The sequence below is a fragment of the Tyto alba genome, unplaced genomic scaffold (assembly GCF_018691265.1).
Source record: "Tyto alba isolate M040663 unplaced genomic scaffold, T.alba_DEE_v4.0 Super-Scaffold_8, whole genome shotgun sequence".
Classification (NCBI taxonomy): Eukaryota; Metazoa; Chordata; class Aves; order Strigiformes; family Tytonidae; genus Tyto; species Tyto alba.
In genome coordinates, this window is record NW_024881329.1 from 2,452,324 (window position 1) to 2,474,376 (window position 22,053).

The 22,053-nt window shown below is 55.4% G+C and overlaps 1 protein-coding gene across 1 annotated transcript in view; it reads left to right on the forward strand.

Annotated features, from left to right (window-relative positions):
* The window catches only part of LOC104356796 (mucin-5AC), a 55,542-nt gene that overhangs the window by 14,923 nt on the left and 18,566 nt on the right, over positions 1-22,053 (forward strand). The window contains 20 exon segments of the mRNA XM_042784874.1: positions 66-204; positions 306-419; positions 749-928; positions 1,434-1,673; positions 2,242-2,398; positions 2,974-3,102; positions 3,445-3,586; positions 4,826-4,869; positions 4,969-5,178; positions 6,451-10,768; positions 10,864-12,724; positions 12,772-13,604; positions 13,651-14,152; positions 14,191-15,396; positions 15,509-16,669; positions 16,719-17,105; positions 17,153-17,791; positions 17,793-20,728; positions 20,775-21,489; positions 21,537-22,039. Coding sequence (XP_042640808.1) covers positions 66-204; positions 306-419; positions 749-928; positions 1,434-1,673; positions 2,242-2,398; positions 2,974-3,102; positions 3,445-3,586; positions 4,826-4,869; positions 4,969-5,178; positions 6,451-10,768; positions 10,864-12,724; positions 12,772-13,604; positions 13,651-14,152; positions 14,191-15,396; positions 15,509-16,669; positions 16,719-17,105; positions 17,153-17,791; positions 17,793-20,728; positions 20,775-21,489; positions 21,537-22,039 — 16,416 coding nt within the window.

The window sequence follows — 22,053 nt, forward strand, 5'->3', positions numbered from 1 at the left end:
GTACATATAGCAATATTATGTTTATATCTGGTTTTTACATTTGGAGTGCCTTTTGTCTTACATAGCACATGTAGAAACAGAAAATGGCACTGCTCTGAGGAGCCTTGCCTGGAAACCTGTTCTGTTTATGGCGATGGGCATTACACAACCTTTGATGGCAAACGCTTTGATTTTGAAGGAGACTGTGAATATGTTCTGGTCCAGGTAACAGAGTCCTTCCCAGATTTTTGCATTATCAAATGATCTTGCACTTTACATATGACCACGTAGCATAGTTAACACTGAATATCATTCCCCCGTTTCAGAACTACTGTGGTCAACAAAGTATGAATCAGGGAACCTTCAGAGTCATCACAGAGAACATTCCATGTGGCACTACAGGAACCACCTGCTCTAAGTCTATTAAAGTTTTCCTAGGAGTAAGTATTTTCTTTAATAAGTTGTACCCCGGGCCTAATGTGCAGAAGGACAGAAAAAGCTGTCCCAGATAGACAGCATCACAGACGTGTCCTCCAAGACAGTGAAAATATTACTGCACTTCTCTGCTCACTGCTAACGATTCTGCTCTCTGCTAGAGAAAGCAAAGGATGGAATTCTAAAGAGAAATTTTTAACGTATGGTTGTTGAATAGAATCATGTTGTTGATAATAGAGCTATTATTTCAATAACAGTTACTGGCAATATATAAAACTGTACCTAATGGATGACTTTTTAAATTGGCCTCTAACATTTTCTTTTCCTGTCCTAGAACTATGAGCTGGTACTGAGTGATGGACACTCTGATGTCATCCAGAGGACACCTGGAGGAAAAATGCCATTCCAAATCCGTTCCATGGGCATCTACCTGGTGGTTGACACTACTGTTGGCCTGATACTCATGTGGGACAAGAAAACCAGTATATTCATTAAACTTAGTCCCAGCTTTCAGGTACATTTTAAAATACAAATCCTGGATAAAGTTATTTCTGAAACATATTAAAGTTATCTCTCAAAGGAGAAAATGGAAATTTAGGCTGTAACTGGAAGACTGAAAGAGCAGCAATTGTGTATTATTATCCATGTAGTGTTGACTTAGCTTGTGTACTACACATTTTCCTTAAATTGTGTTATTCAGCAATGGCATAATAGCAACTACAACAGTAGCTTTCTTCTTGAAAAGCCCTCACTGAGGAAGTATTTTCAGGATTAGGTAAAACTAATTTGCTCGATACTAAGAACAAAAACCACAAGTCTATTCTGCTTCTGATCTTTATCCTTCATAAGAACAAGTTAGAGACATCTCTTCATGAAAGGTATTTTATCAAATTGTCCAAGACTGTTACTGAAGAGGCCCATATAATTTCAAATAAGATTCACCCTGAGGTCCGTTACTCACAGGTACTGAGAAACTGTACCTTACTGATCTTTGTCATTTTCTGTCTATCCCCATGCAGGGACATGTTTGTGGACTTTGTGGAAACTATGATGGCAATGGAAATAATGACTTCACTACTCGCAGTCAGTCTGTGGTCGGAAATGTGCTAGAGTTTGCCAATAGCTGGAAAGTGTCTTCTAGTTGCCCAAATGCCAATCGTACCAAGGATCCATGCACTGCAAACCCATACAGGAAAGCCTGGGCACAGAAACAATGTAGCATCATTACCAGTGACGTGTTTGCAAAGTGTCACTCCCAGGTATGACAAAAACTTCAGGCTTAAATTCTCATAAGCCAGTAATTACATTAATTTTTATGTGAGATAGCTGAAAAATACACTACAATACAAGCATGACAAGGTGAAATCAGACCAAGTTCCAGCGAGAATGCATAGACAGTATTTTCATTTTCTCAGGTTGTGACTTGAACTAGTACACTAAAGAAATCAATCGTTGGGGTTTTTTAATAGAAAGGAAAATCACAAATAAATCTCAGGATATGTTTATTTTCTAAGGGCATAATTTTCTACTAATATAAATATCAGCCACCTGACATATATGACTGTGTGCTAGCTTGTAGTAATGTAACAATATTCTATCTGCAAGTGTATCTTCAACATCAAATAGTTCTTAGCATTACAACTTATTAGTAACAGCTTTATTCTACATTTTCATCTTGATTTTTCAAAGCATTCTCATGGTTTCTTCCTTTCTTATCTTTCTCTCACAGAGTTGTCAGTTTCAGATATTTTATTCAACTTTTTTAGGACAGGGAATGCCTTTTCAAAGAGGACAAGTGCATGAAAACTCAAATGTTTTCTCCAACAGGTTGAACCAAATGAATATTATCAAGCATGCGTGGATGATGCTTGTGCCTGTGACACTGGAGGAGACTGTGAATGTTTCTGTACAGCAGTAGCTGCCTATGCTCAAGCGTGCAATGAGCTGGACATCTGCATTTCATGGAGAACCCCAGCCATTTGTCGTGAGTTTCACCCTACTATTTTTTGAAGGGGTCCAGAGGGAAAGAAAATAGAGAAGAAAATAAGAAAAAGAAGTAGAACAATTAAAGAAAGAATGGTAAAATTGTGTCTGTAAGAGAAACTGTTGTATTCTAAAAGTATCAAAAAATAAACACAAAACAAGTTGGGTAAGTCACTGGAAGCCAATCTATCTTCTTAAAATGAAACCATTGATAATAACTTTACCAGTGGTGTCATTAGTGTCTGATTTACTCACCAGTCATGATACACAACTGGTGAACTATAATATATTATCCTCCCACCTGTCTGCATCCATCTCAGTGTAAATGAATACTAATGCATATTAGCTAAAATCAGTGATTTTTCATGATTAGTATGTAACTCTGTTCTATGCTTTATAACTTTATTGGTGTCAAATGGTGGTAGAAGTGTAACAATTGCACTAAATTAGAAATAAGACAATATACTGTCTACTACCTATGCAATGATGCTGATGACACGGGATTTTTACCCAACAAAACTGAAGGACTGTAGAGCAAAATGATCAAAGGTCTTCTGTCATTTCTCCTTCTTCTAGCTCTGTTCTGCGATTACTACAACCCACAAGGGGAATGTGAGTGGCACTACAAGCCATGTGGAGCCCCTTGTATGAAGACCTGCAATAATCCAAGTGGGAAATGCCTTCATGAGTTGAGAGGTTTAGAAGGTAAACATAATTATGCATATCTCATTCAACTTATAAAAGTTAAAATGCAATATGATTAATAGAATTTATATTACTCAGTATATGACATGTTTATATTAGAAATTATAGAGAGTGATTTTCTAATTAGTATCTTACTCCATAATGAATCATGAATTTATTTGAAGTGAAGATGAGGACAAATGCTCCAAAGCTTACTGTGCAATCAAAGGAATAGCAGTAACAGAGCCTGAAATTCCACTTACCATATAGGATAATTTGGGGAAAACAGATGTAAGCAGATTATAGGGTTGCTTCTACTTGTGCAAGGCCTAGTGTCAACATAATTCTAATTTTTTATTGTAGGCTGCTATCCACAATGTCCAAAGAATAAGCCCTATTTTGATGAAGAAACCATGACTTGTGTTTCTAATTGTGGTTGTTATGAAAATGGAAAAAATTACAAACCAGGAATGCAGATGCCTTCAAATCAGAATTGTCAATCATGGTAGGATTAACAAAGATTTTTAAACATTGAGTTTAAAGTTGTGGAACATAATTCATCATCCATTATTTTTTTTGTTTGCCATCAGGAACTAGGCCAGTCATAGGCTGCTGAATAATGTCTAATTTTCTTCCATTTCCTGGAACTTAAATGATGACATGGTGAAACATTTTACCATATAGAGATTAATTTACTATTTATTCCATATCCTTATTACAGTACTTTTAAATTATTATTATCATTATTAAGTAAACCCAAATAATAATAGCTATGGCAATAGTCTGAGAATTTTTTTTTAAGATATCCCTAAAATCATTATGTAAAGCTATTTAGAAGGTAGTGGGCAACTAATCCTCATTATTTTCAGCTTGTTTCTGTTATTACACTGGTACTTGCATATTTGAAACAGTCAGCAAGTATTCCCACACATTCTCTCAGAACTGATGACATGTTGGGACAAGTGCTACTCAGCACTACCAAATAGCAGAAAGTTAGCAGAATCAGCTGTGAAGCAGTTAACGAATGTCCTAAGATACCTTTAAAGTAGCTACACTTGAATACTGTAAGCAATGCAGTCAGAATGGCAAAGCCCATCAGAACTAACCCAACTTTCATGGCATGTTTTGCAGTTCATAGACAGCTTTGTATACATCATCTATGTCATTAACTGCACTAAACTTAACTTGCTAAGTACCTATCTATATTTACTTAAATTTATGCAGCGTACAGATGCCCTTAGTTAATAAAAATATCGAGATTCATTTCTTAACAGATAATAGATAAATTCCCTTTAAAAACAGAATGCATTCTTGTGCCTTTAGGAAGGCTGATAGAGATTCTCTGTGTAGACAACCTCAACATCCATAATACAATAATCTTTTCTCAAATGATAGATTTACTGCACTTTCCCTTCCCCAAAATAAGCATACCTATCTAGGGAGATAAGAACATTTCAAATCACCCCTCCCCACATCTTTGCCCAGCCCCCAAAAGCACCGGTAACCATATTGCACATTTAGTATGTTGGCATAGAAGAGTTGCCTTTCTTGCCAGAAAACGGAGTGATCCTACCTAGCCTGAATGTGTACAACAGAACTAAATATCTAACTCAGAGAAGATAGGGTCTTTCTACATTTAAACACACAATGAATAGTAAAGGATCATTAGAAAAAATTGAAACAATAAAATTATGTCATGAACCAATATATTCACATTCATAATTTCCTTCTTTCTCTTTTCCAGTGAATGCACAATTCATGGCAAAAAATGCAAATATGATGAATATGGTATGTTGACAAAGTTGTTTTTATCTGAATAGGATGTATCTGAGGTACTCTACTCTGTGTTTTGGTTACCAAGGAATAACACTCTCTTTTGATTTACAGAATGTGTCTGCATTTATGAGGGAAAGAAATACAACTATAAGGATGTGATCTACAATACTACAGATGGCACAGGAGGGTGTATTGTTGCAACCTGTGGTCCCAATGGAACAATTCAGAGGGTTGTCTATGAATGCCCAACCTCAACATCACCCACAACAACAACAACAACGTTTCACTTCAGCACTACACCACCTGCCACTGCTTCCACAGGTACAACCTTTATAGCCCCTAAGAGCAGGTTCTGCTCATTAGTGAGTACAATACAGCTATAAAACCATGCCCACAATGACAACATAAGTGAATTAAGAGAACCACAAAATAAATGTCAGTAAGTCTCATTTGTTATTAGCATTTGGTTTCAGTCAGTGTTTGGTAATCAAACAGATACAAGGAACTAGACATAGAAAGTAAACCACTTGTGAAACACCAAAATGAAAACAACTGCACACAGGTTTGATACTATTATTTTGTTTATCTTCATAGTGAATGATTAAAAAACAGCATCAGATTTATTATCTGTAATTGTAACTATTTCTATACTGGAATAATCTTTACTGAATGAATAATTCATTATTTTTCCTATTAAAGTACAGAATTATTGCTTTCTGTAAAATTCCTGATAGAGTTCACAGTATTTATAATTGCAGTACTAAGTGGATTGCTCAGATATGGGCACTGAGATACTGAAATTTTCATTTCTAGAATTCAGCATTCTTCAGGTTGGTAATCTATAAATACTATGGGCACAAGTTGTTTAATGAAACAAGTATTTAGTATAAAATTTAGAATTATAGGTTTTGAAATCACAGAAACAATTAGCACTGCTGGAATTCATTAGCCATTTTCCAGCCATTTCACAATGAAAATTCACCTGCAAAAGCTTATGGACTGGTCCCCAACCAATAAATAGTTTCTTAAGACCAGAGATAAAGCACAAAGTGTAGGGGTGCTAATACCGCTGCACCGGATATCTTTTATTTCAAATGGAGGAGCAAAGACAATGCAGCACATTACATGAGGAGTCAACTCATTTGGAAGAAAAATGTACCTAAGAATCTTGATGGATAGACTAAAAGTTATTCTTTCCACTGGCTTTGAATCAGGCTTTTACATTCCATAGAGACTAGTAAATATTGAAACAAGATACAAGCCAAGCAGTTACGCTGAATCAAATGCAAAAAAAAATGTGAGGTGGTTTTTTTTTTTTTTCTCCAATGTGTATAAATTATGCCCAAGAATTATTTCAGCACTTTGTAAAAGATTTTCCAGTTACATTTCCAAGTATGTTAGTACATTAAATTGCCGAGTGATGGATTTGCTGTTCTATTTCATATGGAATTATAAGTACACTAAACTGATGCACTACGGGCTAACAAGGCAAGTAAATGACTTTAGGAAAATTTTCAGTCCATTTAATATAGCAAAAAGTAGAATATCCATGGGAATTTATTCTAACTTTCATGGTCTCTTTTGTTTTCACAGTGTCACCAACTACATCAGTATGTGTTCATGAAGTCTGTGAGTGGTCAGAATGGTATGACGGGAGTCTGCAAACCCCTGGTTATGATGGTGGAGATTTTGAAACCTTTGATGATTTGAGAGCTAAAGGATATGAAGTCTGTAAAGATCCACGGGCTGTTCAGTGCAGAGCAGAGAAATTCCCTAACATACCACTGAAAGAACTTGGCCAAATAGTAGAATGTAGTACAACAGCTGGGCTTATATGTTACAACAGAGATCAAATTTCAACAATGTGCTACAATTATGAAATCAGAATCTTATGCTGTGTTTTTGTACCATGCTCTTCCACAACACAGTCCAGCACATCAACACCAATCACAACTGCAGCTAAGAGCACAGAAACATCAAGTCCAACTGTAGAAATTACATCATTTTCAACCATTCCAACATCACCAGTTACTACAACTTCTGAAAGTACAACATACACAACTTCATCTACTAAAGAAACAACCACAACCACAAATGAAGTGTCAACACCTGTAACCACTTCTCCATCAACAACTGCTCTTTGCATTGAAGAAGAATGTTACTGGTCAATGTGGTATGATGTCAGTTATCCAGGGTCTGGATATGATGATGGAGATTTTGATACAGTTCAGAACATTAGAAAAAAGGGATACAAAGTCTGTGAAAACAGAAAAGAAGTTGAATGCAGAGCAGTAAGGTTCCCTGATGTGCCATATCCCCTCCTGGAGCAAGAAATAATATGTAACACAGAAGAAGGGTTGATATGCTACAATAAAGACCAATTACCACCTATCTGCTACAACTATGAAATAAGATTTAAATGTTGTACAAATATAACAGTACCGTGCCAGCCGAGTACAGCACCACATACTACAACAAAAAAAGCAGAAACAACCACGACTTTTTCAACGCAAAGTACAACATCCACAGAAGAATCGACAACACCAGAACTACAAACGAAACATAAAACAACTACAATACCAGCACCTCCACCAGAAACAGAACATATTCACAAAGGAACAACATCAGAACCAACGACACAAACACAGATTAAAACAGAGACAACAACAGCCTCAATCCCTACAACACTGACGACCAAAACACAACAGCCCACTAGCACATTCACCACTACCCAGTCCACCACCGCCTGTGAGCCCGAAGTCTGCTCCTGGAGCGAGTGGTTTGACGTCGACTTCCCCGCCTCCGGGCCCGACCAGGGAGACTTCGAAACCTACCAGCACATCCGGGCCGCCGGCAAGGAAGTCTGCCAGCAGCCAAAGGAAATCGAGTGCCGGGCGGAGGACTTCCCCGACGTTTCCATCCAACAGGTCGGACAGGTCGTGCAGTGCGACGTCCACTTCGGACTCGTCTGCAGGAACCAGGACCAGAGCGGCAAATTCAAGATGTGCCTCAACTACAAGATCCGCGTCCTCTGCTGCGTCCCCAACGAGAACTGCCCGACCGCCAGCCCCCTGCCCACCACCACCAGCCCCACCACCGTCACCACGCGCAGAACGCCGACCTCCACCACCGTCACCACCGTCACCACCTCCACCTCCACCACCCGGCCCACCACCACGCTGCCCACCTCCTCGGAAACCACCCTCCAAACCTCCACCAGCACCACCAGCCCCACGCCGACAGCTCCCGTCTACTCTCCCAGCATGAGCTCCACCACCACCCAGTCCACCACCGCCTGTGAGCCCGAAGTCTGCTCCTGGAGCGAGTGGTTCGACGTCGACTTCCCCGCCTCCGGGCCCGACCAGGGAGACTTCGAAACCTACCAGCACATCCGGGCCGCCGGCAAGGAAGTCTGCCAGCAGCCAAAGGAAATCGAGTGCCGGGCGGAGGACTTCCCCGACGTTTCCATCCAACAGGTCGGACAGGTCGTGCAGTGCGACGTCCACTTCGGACTCGTCTGCAGGAACCAGGACCAGAGCGGCAAATTCAAGATGTGCCTCAACTACAAGATCCGCGTCCTCTGCTGCGTCCCCAACGAGAACTGCCCGACCGCCAGCCCCCTGCCCACCACCACCAGCCCCACCACCGTCACCACGCGCAGAACGCCGACCTCCACCACCGTCACCACCGTCACCACCTCCACCTCCACCACCCGGCCCACCACCACGCTGCCCACCTCCTCGGAAACCACCCTCCAAACCTCCACCAGCACCACCAGCCCCACGCCGACAGCTCCCGTCTACTCTCCCAGCGTGAGCTCCACCACCACCCAGTCCACCACCGCCTGTGAGCCCGAAGTCTGCTCCTGGAGCGAGTGGTTCGACGTCGACTTCCCCGCCTCCGGGCCCGACCAGGGAGACTTCGAAACCTACCAGCACATCCGGGCCGCCGGCAAGGAAGTCTGCCAGCAGCCAAAGGAAATCGAGTGCCGGGCGGAGGACTTCCCCGACGTTTCCATCCAACAGGTCGGACAGGTCGTGCAGTGCGACGTCCACTTCGGACTCGTCTGCAGGAACCAGGACCAGAGCGGCAAATTCAAGATGTGCCTCAACTACAAGATCCGCGTCCTCTGCTGCGTTCCCAACGAGAACTGCCCGACCGCCAGCCCCCTGCCCACCACCACCAGCCCCACCACCGTCACCACGCGCAGAACGCCGACCTCCACCACCGTCACCACCGTCACCACCTCCACCTCCACCACCCGGCCCACCACCACGCTGCCCACCTCCTCGGAAACCACCCTCCAAACCTCCACCAGCACCACCAGCCCCACGCCGACAGCTCCCGTCTACTCTCCCAGCGTGAGCTCCACCACCACCCAGTCCACCACCGCCTGTGAGCCCGAAGTCTGCTCCTGGAGCGAGTGGTTCGACGTCGACTTCCCCGCCTCCGGGCCCGACCAGGGAGACTTCGAAACCTACCAGCACATCCGGGCCGCCGGCAAGGAAGTCTGCCAGCAGCCAAAGGAAATCGAGTGCCGGGCGGAGGACTTCCCCGACGTTTCCATCCAACAGGTCGGACAGGTCGTGCAGTGCGACGTCCACTTCGGACTCGTCTGCAGGAACCAGGACCAGAGCGGCAAATTCAAGATGTGCCTCAACTACAAGATCCGCGTCCTCTGCTGCGTCCCCAACGAGAACTGCCCGACCGCCAGCCCCCTGCCCACCACCACCAGCCCCACCACCGTCACCACGCGCAGAACGCCGACCTCCACCACCGTCACCACCGTCACCACCTCCACCTCCACCACCCGGCCCACCACCACGCTGCCCACCTCCTCGGAAACCACCCTCCAAACCTCCACCAGCACCACCAGCCCCACGCCGACAGCTCCCGTCTACTCTCCCAGCGTGAGCTCCACCACCACCCAGTCCACCACCGCCTGTGAGCCCGAAGTCTGCTCCTGGAGCGAGTGGTTCGACGTCGACTTCCCCGCCTCCGGGCCCGACCAGGGAGACTTCGAAACCTACCAGCACATCCGGGCCGCCGGCAAGGAAGTCTGCCAGCAGCCAAAGGAAATCGAGTGCCGGGCGGAGGACTTCCCCGACGTTTCCATCCAACAGGTCGGACAGGTCGTGCAGTGCGACGTCCACTTCGGACTCGTCTGCAGGAACCAGGACCAGAGCGGCAAATTCAAGATGTGCCTCAACTACAAGATCCGCGTCCTCTGCTGCGTCCCCAACGAGGACTGCCCGACCGCCAGCCCCCTGCCCACCACCACCAGCCCCACCACCGTCACCACGCGCAGAACGCCGACCTCCACCACCGTCACCACCGTCACCACCTCCACCTCCACCACCCGGCCCACCACCACGCTGCCCACCTCCTCGGAAACCACCCTCCAAACCTCCACCAGCACCACCAGCCCCACGCCGACAGCTCCCGTCTACTCTCCCAGCGTGAGCTCCACCACCACCCAGTCCACCACCGCCTGTGAGCCCGAAGTCTGCTCCTGGAGCGAGTGGTTCGACGTCGACTTCCCCGCCTCCGGGCCCGACCAGGGAGACTTCGAAACCTACCAGCACATCCGGGCCGCCGGCAAGGAAGTCTGCCAGCAGCCAAAGGAAATCGAGTGCCGGGCGGAGGACTTCCCCGACGTTTCCATCCAACAGGTCGGACAGGTCGTGCAGTGCGACGTCCACTTCGGACTCGTCTGCAGGAACCAGGACCAGAGCGGCAAATTCAAGATGTGCCTCAACTACAAGATCCGCGTCCTCTGCTGCGTCCCCAACGAGGACTGCCCGACCGCCAGCCCCCTGCCCACCACCACCAGCCCCACCACCGTCACCACGCGCAGAACGCCGACCTCCACCACCGTCACCACCGTCACCACCTCCACCTCCACCACCCGGCCCACCACCACGCTGCCCACCTCCTCGGAAACCACCCTCCAAACCTCACCAGCACCACCAGCCCCACGCCGACAGCTCCCGTCTACTCTCCCAGCGTGAGCTCCACCACCACCCAGTCCACCACCGCCTGTGAGCCCGAAGTCTGCTCCTGGAGCGAGTGGTTCGACGTCGACTTCCCCGCCTCCGGGCCCGACCAGGGAGACTTCGAAACCTACCAGCACATCCGGGCCGCCGGCAAGGAAGTCTGCCAGCAGCCAAAGGAAATCGAGTGCCGGGCGGAGGACTTCCCCGACGTTTCCATCCAACAGGTCGGACAGGTCGTGCAGTGCGACGTCCACTTCGGACTCGTCTGCAGGAACCAGGACCAGAGCGGCAAATTCAAGATGTGCCTCAACTACAAGATCCGCGTCCTCTGCTGCGTCCCCAACGAGAACTGCCCGACCGCCAGCCCCCTGCCCACCACCACCAGCCCCACCACCGTCACCACGCGCAGAACGCCGACCTCCACCACCGTCACCACCGTCACCACCTCCACCTCCACCACCCGGCCCACCACCACGCTGCCCACCTCCTCGGAAACCACCCTCCAAACCTCCACCAGCACCACCAGCCCCACGCCGACAGCTCCCGTCTACTCTCCCAGCGTGAGCTCCACCACCACCCAGTCCACCACCGCCTGTGAGCCCGAAGTCTGCTCCTGGAGCGAGTGGTTCGACGTCGACTTCCCCGCCTCCGGGCCCGACCAGGGAGACTTCGAAACCTACCAGCACATCCGGGCCGCCGGCAAGGAAGTCTGCCAGCAGCCAAAGGAAATCGAGTGCCGGGCGGAGGACTTCCCCGACGTTTCCATCCAACAGGTCGGACAGGTCGTGCAGTGCGACGTCCACTTCGGACTCGTCTGCAGGAACCAGGACCAGAGCGGCAAATTCAAGATGTGCCTCAACTACAAGATCCGCGTCCTCTGCTGCGTCCCCAACGAGAACTGCCCGACCGCCAGCCCCCTGCCCACCACCACCAGCCCCACCACCGTCACCACGCGCAGAACGCCGACCTCCACCACCGTCACCACCGTCACCACCTCCACCTCCACCACCCGGCCCACCACCACGCTGCCCACCTCCTCGGAAACCACCCTCCAAACCTCCACCAGCACCACCAGCCCCACGCCGACAGCTCCCGTCTACTCTCCCAGCGTGAGCTCCACCACCACCCAGTCCACCACCGCCTGTGAGCCCGAAGTCTGCTCCTGGAGCGAGTGGTTCGACGTCGACTTCCCCGCCTCCGGGCCCGACCAGGGAGACTTCGAAACCTACCAGCACATCCGGGCCGCCGGCAAGGAAGTCTGCCAGCAGCCAAAGGAAATCGAGTGCCGGGCGGAGGACTTCCCCGACGTTTCCATCCAACAGGTCGGACAGGTCGTGCAGTGCGACGTCCACTTCGGACTCGTCTGCAGGAACCAGGACCAGAGCGGCAAATTCAAGATGTGCCTCAACTACAAGATCCGCGTCCTCTGCTGCGTCCCCAACGAGAACTGCCCGACCGCCAGCCCCCTGCCCACCACCACCAGCCCCACCACCGTCACCACGCGCAGAACGCCGACCTCCACCACCGTCACCACCGTCACCACCTCCACCTCCACCACCCGGCCCACCACCACGCTGCCCACCTCCTCGGAAACCACCCTCCAAACCTCCACCAGCACCACCAGCCCCACGCCGACAGCTCCCGTCTACTCTCCCAGCGTGAGCTCCACCACCACCCAGTCCACCACCGCCTGTGAGCCCGAAGTCTGCTCCTGGAGCGAGTGGTTCGACGTCGACTTCCCCGCCTCCGGGCCCGACCAGGGAGACTTCGAAACCTACCAGCACATCCGGGCCGCCGGCAAGGAAGTCTGCCAGCAGCCAAAGGAAATCGAGTGCCGGGCGGAGGACTTCCCCGACGTTTCCATCCAACAGGTCGGACAGGTCGTGCAGTGCGACGTCCACTTCGGACTCGTCTGCAGGAACCAGGACCAGAGCGGCAAATTCAAGATGTGCCTCAACTACAAGATCCGCGTCCTCTGCTGCGTCCCAACGAGAACTGCCCGACCGCCAGCCCCCTGCCCACCACCACCAGCCCCACCACCGTCACCACGCGCAGAACGCCGACCTCCACCACCGTCACCACCGTCACCACCTCCACCTCCACCACCCGGCCCACCACCACGCTGCCCACCTCCTCGGAAACCACCCTCCAAACCTCCACCAGCACCACCAGCCCCACGCCGACAGCTCCCGTCTACTCTCCCAGCGTGAGCTCCACCACCACCCAGTCCACCACCGCCTGTGAGCCCGAAGTCTGCTCCTGGAGCGAGTGGTTCGACGTCGACTTCCCCGCCTCCGGGCCCGACCAGGGAGACTTCGAAACCTACCAGCACATCCGGGCCGCCGGCAAGGAAGTCTGCCAGCAGCCAAAGGAAATCGAGTGCCGGGCGGAGGACTTCCCCGACGTTTCCATCCAACAGGTCGGACAGGTCGTGCAGTGCGACGTCCACTTCGGACTCGTCTGCAGGAACCAGGACCAGAGCGGCAAATTCAAGATGTGCCTCAACTACAAGATCCGCGTCCTCTGCTGCGTCCCCAACGAGACTGCCCGACCGCCAGCCCCCTGCCCACCACCACCAGCCCCACCACCGTCACCACGCGCAGAACGCCGACCTCCACCACCGTCACCACCGTCACCTCCACCTCCACCACCCGGCCCACCACCACGCTGCCCACCTCCTCGGAAACCACCCTCCAAACCTCCACCAGCACCACCAGCCCCACGCCGACAGCTCCCGTCTACTCTCCCAGCGTGAGCTCCACCACCACCCAGTCCACCACCGCCTGTGAGCCCGAAGTCTGCTCCTGGAGCGAGTGGTTCGACGTCGACTTCCCGCCTCCGGGCCCGACCAGGGAGACTTCGAAACCTACCAGCACATCCGGGCCGCCGGCAAGGAAGTCTGCCAGCAGCCAAAGGAAATCGAGTGCCGGGCGGAGGACTTCCCCGACGTTTCCATCCAACAGGTCGGACAGGTCGTGCAGTGCGACGTCCACTTCGGACTCGTCTGCAGGAACCAGGACCAGAGCGGCAAATTCAAGATGTGCCTCAACTACAAGATCCGCGTCCTCTGCTGCGTCCCCAACGAGAACTGCCCGACCGCCAGCCCCCTGCCCACCACCACCAGCCCCACCACCGTCACCACGCGCAGAACGCCGACCTCCACCACCGTCACCACCGTCACCACCTCCACCTCCACCACCCGGCCCACCACCACGCTGCCCACCTCCTCGGAAACCACCCTCCAAACCTCCACCAGCACCACCAGCCCCACGCCGACAGCTCCCGTCTACTCTCCCAGCGTGAGCTCCACCACCACCCAGTCCACCACGCCTGTGAGCCCGAAGTCTGCTCCTGGAGCGAGTGGTTCGACGTCGACTTCCCCGCCTCCGGGCCCGACCAGGGAGACTTCGAAACCTACCAGCACATCCGGGCCGCCGGCAAGGAAGTCTGCCAGCAGCCAAAGGAAATCGAGTGCCGGGCGGAGGACTTCCCCGACGTTTCCATCCAACAGGTCGGACAGGTCGTGCAGTGCGACGTCCACTTCGGACTCGTCTGCAGGAACCAGGACCAGAGCGGCAAATTCAAGATGTGCCTCAACTACAAGATCCGCGTCCTCTGCTGCGTCCCCAACGAGAACTGCCCGACCGCCAGCCCCCTGCCCACCACCACCAGCCCCACCACCGTCACCACGCGCAGAACGCCGACCTCCACCACCGTCACCACCGTCACCACCTCCACCTCCACCACCCGGCCCACCACCACGCTGCCCACCTCCTCGGAAACCACCCTCCAAACCTCCACCAGCACCACCAGCCCCACGCCGACAGCTCCCGTCTACTCTCCCAGCGTGAGCTCCACCACCACCCAGTCCACCACCGCCTGTGAGCCCGAAGTCTGCTCCTGGAGCGAGTGGTTCGACGTCGACTTCCCCGCCTCCGGGCCCGACCAGGGAGACTTCGAAACCTACCAGCACATCCGGGCCGCCGGCAAGGAAGTCTGCCAGCAGCCAAAGGAAATCGAGTGCCGGGCGGAGGACTTCCCCGACGTTTCCATCCAACAGGTCGGACAGGTCGTGCAGTGCGACGTCCACTTCGGACTCGTCTGCAGGAACCAGGACCAGAGCGGCAAATTCAAGATGTGCCTCAACTACAAGATCCGCGTCCTCTGCTGCGTCCCCAACGAGAACTGCCCGACCGCCAGCCCCCTGCCCACCACCACCAGCCCCACCACCGTCACCACGCGCAGAACGCCGACCTCCACCACCGTCACCACCGTCACCACCTCCACCTCCACCACCCGGCCCACCACCACGCTGCCCACCTCCTCGGAAACCACCCTCCAAACCTCCACCAGCACCACCAGCCCCACGCCGACAGCTCCCGTCTACTCTCCCAGCGTGAGCTCCACCACCACCCAGTCCACCACCGCCTGTGAGCCCGAAGTCTGCTCCTGGAGCGAGTGGTTCGACGTCGACTTCCCCGCCTCCGGGCCCGACCAGGGAGACTTCGAAACCTACCAGCACATCCGGGCCGCCGGCAAGGAAGTCTGCCAGCAGCCAAAGGAAATCGAGTGCCGGGCGGAGGACTTCCCGACGTTTCCATCCAACAGGTCGGACAGGTCGTGCAGTGCGACGTCCACTTCGGACTCGTCTGCAGGAACCAGGACCAGAGCGGCAAATTCAAGATGTGCCTCAACTACAAGATCCGCGTCCTCTGCTGCGTCCCCAACGAGAACTGCCGACCGCCAGCCCCCTGCCCACCACCACCAGCCCCACCACCGTCACCACGCGCAGAACGCCGACCTCCACCACCGTCACCACCGTCACCACCTCCACCTCCACCACCCGGCCCACCACCACGCTGCCCACCTCCTCGGAAACCACCCTCCAAACCTCCACCAGCACCACCAGCCCCACGCCGACAGCTCCCGTCTACTCTCCCAGCGTGAGCTCCACCACCACCCAGTCCACCACCGCCTGTGAGCCCGAAGTCTGCTCCTGGAGCGAGTGGTTCGACGTCGACTTCCCCGCCTCCGGGCCCGACCAGGGAGACTTCGAAACCTACCAGCACATCCGGGCCGCCGGCAAGGAAGTCTGCCAGCAGCCAAAGGAAATCGAGTGCCGGGCGGAGGACTTCCCCGACGTTTCCATCCAACAGGTCGGACAGGTCGTGCAGTGCGACGTCCACTTCGGACTCGTCTGCAGGAACCAGGACCAGAGCGGCAAATTCAAGATGTGCCTCAACTACAAGATCCGCGTCCTCTGCTGCGTCCCCAACGAGAACTGCCCGACCGCCAGCCCCCTGCCCACCACCACCAGCCCCACCACCGTCACCACGCGCAGAACGCCGACCTCCACCACCGTCACCACCGTCACCACCTCCACCTCCACCACCCGGCCCACCACCACGCTGCCCACCTCCTCGGAAACCACCCTCCAAACCTCCACCAGCACCACCAGCCCCACGCCGACAGCTCCCGTCTACTCTCCCAGCGTGAGCTCCACCACCACCCAGTCCACCACCGCCTGTGAGCCCGAAGTCTGCTCCTGGAGCGAGTGGTTCGACGTCGACTTCCCCGCCTCCGGGCCCGACCAGGGAGACTTCGAAACCTACCAGCACATCCGGGCCGCCGGCAAGGAAGTCTGCCAGCAGCCAAAGGAAATCGAGTGCCGGGCGGAGGACTTCCCCGACGTTTCCATCCAACAGGTCGGACAGGTCGTGCAGTGCGACGTCCACTTCGGACTCGTCTGCAGGAACCAGGACCAGAGCGGCAAATTCAAGATGTGCCTCAACTACAAGATCCGCGTCCTCTGCTGCGTCCCAACGAGAACTGCCCGACCGCCAGCCCCCTGCCCACCACCACCAGCCCCACCACCGTCACCACGCGCAGAACGCCGACCTCCACCACCGTCACCACCGTCACCACCTCCACCTCCACCACCGGCCCACCACCACGCTGCCCACCTCCTCGGAAACCACCCTCCAAACCTCCACCAGCACCACCAGCCCCACGCCGACAGCTCCCGTCTACTCTCCCAGCGTGAGCTCCACCACCACCCAGTCCACCACCGCCTGTGAGCCCGAAGTCTGCTCCTGGAGCGAGTGGTTCGACGTCGACTTCCCCGCCTCCGGGCCCGACCAGGGAGACTTCGAAACCTACCAGCACATCCGGGCCGCCGGCAAGGAAGTCTGCCAGCAGCCAAAGGAAATCGAGTGCCGGGCGGAGGACTTCCCCGACGTTTCCATCCAACAGGTCGGACAGGTCGTGCAGTGCGACGTCCACTTCGGACTCGTCTGCAGGAACCAGGACCAGAGCGGCAAATTCAAGATGTGCCTCAACTACAAGATCCGCGTCCTCTGCTGCGTCCCCAACGAGAACTGCCCGACCGCCAGCCCCCTGCCCACCACCACCACCCCACCACCGTCACCACGCGCAGAACGCCGACCTCCACCACCGTCACCACCGTCACCACCTCCACCTCCACCACCCGGCCCACCACCACGCTGCCCACCTCCTCGGAAACCACCCTCCAAACCTCCACCAGCACCACCAGCCCCACGCCGACAGCTCCCGTCTACTCTCCCAGCGTGAGCTCCACCACCACCCAGTCCACCACCGCCTGTGAGCCCGAAGTCTGCTCCTGGAGCGAGTGGTTCGACGTCGACTTCCCCGCCTCCGGGCCCGACCAGGGAGACTTCGAAACCTACCAGCACATCCGGGCCGCCGGCAAGGAAGTCTGCCAGCAGCCAAAGGAAATCGAGTGCCGGGCGGAGGACTTCCCCGACGTTTCCATCCAACAGGTCGGACAGGTCGTGCAGTGCGACGTCCACTTCGGACTCGTCTGCAGGAACCAGGACCAGAGCGGCAAATTCAAGATGTGCCTCAACTACAAGATCCGCGTCCTCTGCTGCGTCCCCAACGAGAACTGCCCGACCGCCAGCCCCCTGCCCACCACACAGCCCCACCACCGTCACCACGCGCAGAACGCCGACCTCCACCACCGTCACCACCGTCACCACCTCCACCTCCACCACCCGGCCCACCACCACGCTGCCCACCTCCTCGGAAACCACCCTCCAAACCTCCACCAGCACCACCAGCCCCACGCCGACAGCTCCCGTCTACTCTCCCAGCGTGAGCTCCACCACCACCCAGTCCACCACCGCCTGTGAGCCCGAAGTCTGCTCCTGGAGCGAGTGGTTCGACGTCGACTTCCCCGCCTCCGGGCCCGACCAGGGAGACTTCGAAACCTACCAGCACATCCGGGCCGCCGGCAAGGAAGTCTGCCAGCAGCCAAAGGAAATCGAGTGCCGGGCGGAGGACTTCCCCGACGTTTCCATCCAACAGGTCGGACAGGTCGTGCAGTGCGACGTCCACTTCGGACTCGTCTGCAGGAACCAGGACCAGAGCGGCAAATTCAAGATGTGCCTCAACTACAAGATCCGCGTCCTCTGCTGCGTCCCCAACGAGAACTGCCCGACCGCCAGCCCCCTGCCCACCACCACCAGCCCCACCACCGTCACCACGCGCAGAACGCCGACCTCCACCACCGTCACCACCGTCACCACCTCCACCTCCACCACCCGGCCCACCACCACGCTGCCCACCTCCTCGGAAACCACCCTCCAAACCTCCACCAGCACCACCAGCCCCACGCCGACAGCTCCCGTCTACTCTCCCAGCGTGAGCTCCACCACCACCCAGTCCACCACCGCCTGTGAGCCCGAAGTCTGCTCCTGGAGCGAGTGGTTCGACGTCGACTTCCCCGCCTCCGGGCCCGACCAGGGAGACTTCGAAACCTACCAGCACATCCGGGCCGCCGGCAAGGAAGTCTGCCAGCAGCCAAAGGAAATCGAGTGCCGGGCGGAGGACTTCCCCGACGTTTCCATCCAACAGGTCGGACAGGTCGTGCAGTGCGACGTCCACTTCGGACTCGTCTGCAGGAACCAGGACCAGAGCGGCAAATTCAAGATGTGCCTCAACTACAAGATCCGCGTCCTCTGCTGCGTCCCCAACGAGAACTGCCCGACCGCCAGCCCCCTGCCCACCACCACCAGCCCCACCACCGTCACCACGCGCAGAACGCCGACCTCCACCACCGTCACCACCGTCACCACCTCCACCTCCACCACCCGGCCCACCACCACGCTGCCCACCTCCTCGGAAACCACCCTCCAAACCTCCACCAGCACCACCAGCCCCACGCCGACAGCTCCCGTCTACTCTCCCAGCGTGAGCTCCACCACCACCCAGTCCACCACCGCCTGTGAGCCCGAAGTCTGCTCCTGGAGCGAGTGGTTCGACGTCGACTTCCCCGCCTCCGGGCCCGACCAGGGAGACTTCGAAACCTACCAGCACATCCGGGCCGCCGGCAAGGAAGTCTGCCAGCAGCCAAAGGAAATCGAGTGCCGGGCGGAGGACTTCCCCGACGTTTCCATCCAACAGGTCGGACAGGTCGTGCAGTGCGACGTCCACTTCGGACTCGTCTGCAGGAACCAGGACCAGAGCGGCAAATTCAAGATGTGCCTCAACTACAAGATCCGCGTCCTCTGCTGCGTCCCCAACGAGAACTGCCCGACCGCCAGCCCCCTGCCCACCACCACCAGCCCCACCACCGTCACCACGCGCAGAACGCCGACCTCCACCACCGTCACCACCGTCACCACCTCCACCTCCACCACCCGGCCCACCACCACGCTGCCCACCTCCTCGGAAACCACCCTCCAAACCTCCACCAGCACCACCAGCCCCACGCCGACAGCTCCCGTCTACTCTCCCAGCGTGAGCTCCACCACCACCCAGTCCACCACCGCCTGTGAGCCCGAAGTCTGCTCCTGGAGCGAGTGGTTCGACGTCGACTTCCCCGCCTCCGGGCCCGACCAGGGAGACTTCGAAACCTACCAGCACATCCGGGCCGCCGGCAAGGAAGTCTGCCAGCAGCCAAAGGAAATCGAGTGCCGGGCGGAGGACTTCCCCGACGTTTCCATCCAACAGGTCGGACAGGTCGTGCAGTGCGACGTCCACTTCGGACTCGTCTGCAGGAACCAGGACCAGAGCGGCAAATTCAAGATGTGCCTCAACTACAAGATCCGCGTCCTCTGCTGCGTCCCAACGAGAACTGCCCGACCGCCAGCCCCCTGCCCACCACCACCAGCCCCACCACCGTCACCACGCGCAGAACGCCGACCTCCACCACCGTCACCACCGTCACCACCTCCACCTCCACCACCCGGCCCACCACCACGCTGCCCACCTCCTCGGAAACCACCCTCCAAACCTCCACCAGCACCACCAGCCCCACGCCGACAGCTCCCGTACTCTCCCAGCGTGAGCTCCACCACCACCCAGTCCACCACCGCCTGTGAGCCCGAAGTCTGCTCCTGGAGCGAGTGGTTCGACGTCGACTTCCCCGCCTCCGGGCCCGACCAGGGAGACTTCGAAACCTACCAGCACATCCGGGCCGCCGGCAAGGAAGTCTGCCAGCAGCCAAAGGAAATCGAGTGCCGGGCGGAGGACTTCCCCGACGTTTCCATCCAACAGGTCGGACAGGTCGTGCAGTGCGACGTCCACTTCGGACTCGTCTGCAGGAACCAGGACCAGAGCGGCAAATTCAAGATGTGCCTCAACTACAAGATCCGCGTCCTCTGCTGCGTCCCCAACGAGAACTGCCCGACCGCCAGCCCCCTGCCCACCACCACCAGCCCCACCACCGTCACCACGCGCAGAACGCCGACCTCCACCACCGTCACCACCGTCACCACTCCACCTCCACCACCCGGCCCACCACCACGCTGCCCACCTCCTCGGAAACCACCCTCCAAACCTCCACCAGCACCACCAGCCCCACGCCGACAGCTCCCGTCTACTCTCCCAGCGTGAGCTCCACCACCACCCAGTCCACCACCGCCTGTGAGCCCGAAGTCTGCTCCTGGAGCGAGTGGTTCGACGTCGACTTCCCCGCCTCCGGGCCGACCAGGGAGACTTCGAAACCTACCAGCACATCCGGGCCGCCGGCAAGGAAGTCTGCCAGCAGCCAAAGGAAATCGAGTGCCGGGCGGAGGACTTCCCCGACGTTTCCATCCAACAGGTCGGACAGGTCGTGCAGTGCGACGTCCACTTCGGACTCGTCTGCAGGAACCAGGACCAGAGCGGCAAATTCAAGATGTGCCTCAACTACAAGATCCGCGTCCTCTGCTGCGTCCCCAACGAGGAACTGCCCGACCGCCAGCCCCTGCCCACCACCACCAGCCCCACCACCGTCACCACGCGCAGAACGCCGACCTCCACCACCGTCACCACCGTCACCACCTCCACCTCCACCACCCGGCCCACCACCACGCTGCCCACCTCCTCGGAAACCACCCTCCAAACCTCCACCAGCACCACCAGCCCCACGCCGACAGCTCCCGTCTACTCTCCCAGCGTGAGCTCCACCACCACCCAGTCCACCACCGCCTGTGAGCCCGAAGTCTGCTCCTGGAGCGAGTGGTTCGACGTCGACTTCCCCGCCTCCGGGCCCGACCAGGGAGACTTCGAAACCTACCAGCACATCCGGGCCGCCGGCAAGGAAGTCTGCCAGCAGCCAAAGGAAATCGAGTGCCGGGCGGAGGACTTCCCCGACGTTTCCATCCAACAGGTCGGACAGGTCGTGCAGTGCGACGTCCACTTCGGACTCGTCTGCAGGAACCAGGACCAGAGCGGCAAATTCAAGATGTGCCTCAACTACAAGATCCGCGTCCTCTGCTGCGTCCCCAACGAGACTGCCCGACCGCCAGCCCCCTGCCCACCACCACCAGCCCCACCACCGTCACCACGCGCAGAACGCCGACCTCCACCACCGTCACCACCGTCACCACCTCCACCTCCACCACCCGGCCCACCACCACGCTGCCCACCTCCTCGGAAACCACCCTCCAAACCTCCACCAGCACCACCAGCCCCACGCCGACAGCTCCCGTCTACTCTCCCAGCGTGAGCTCCACCACCACCCAGTCCACCACCGCCTGTGAGCCCGAAGTCTGCTCCTGGAGCGAGTGGTTCGACGTCGACTTCCCCGCCTCCGGGCCCGACCAGGGAGACTTCGAAACCTACCAGCACATCCGGGCCGCCGGCAAGGAAGTCTGCCAGCAGCAGCCAAAGGAAATCGAGTGCCGGCGGAGGACTTCCCCGACGTTTCCATCCAACAGGTCGGACAGGTCGT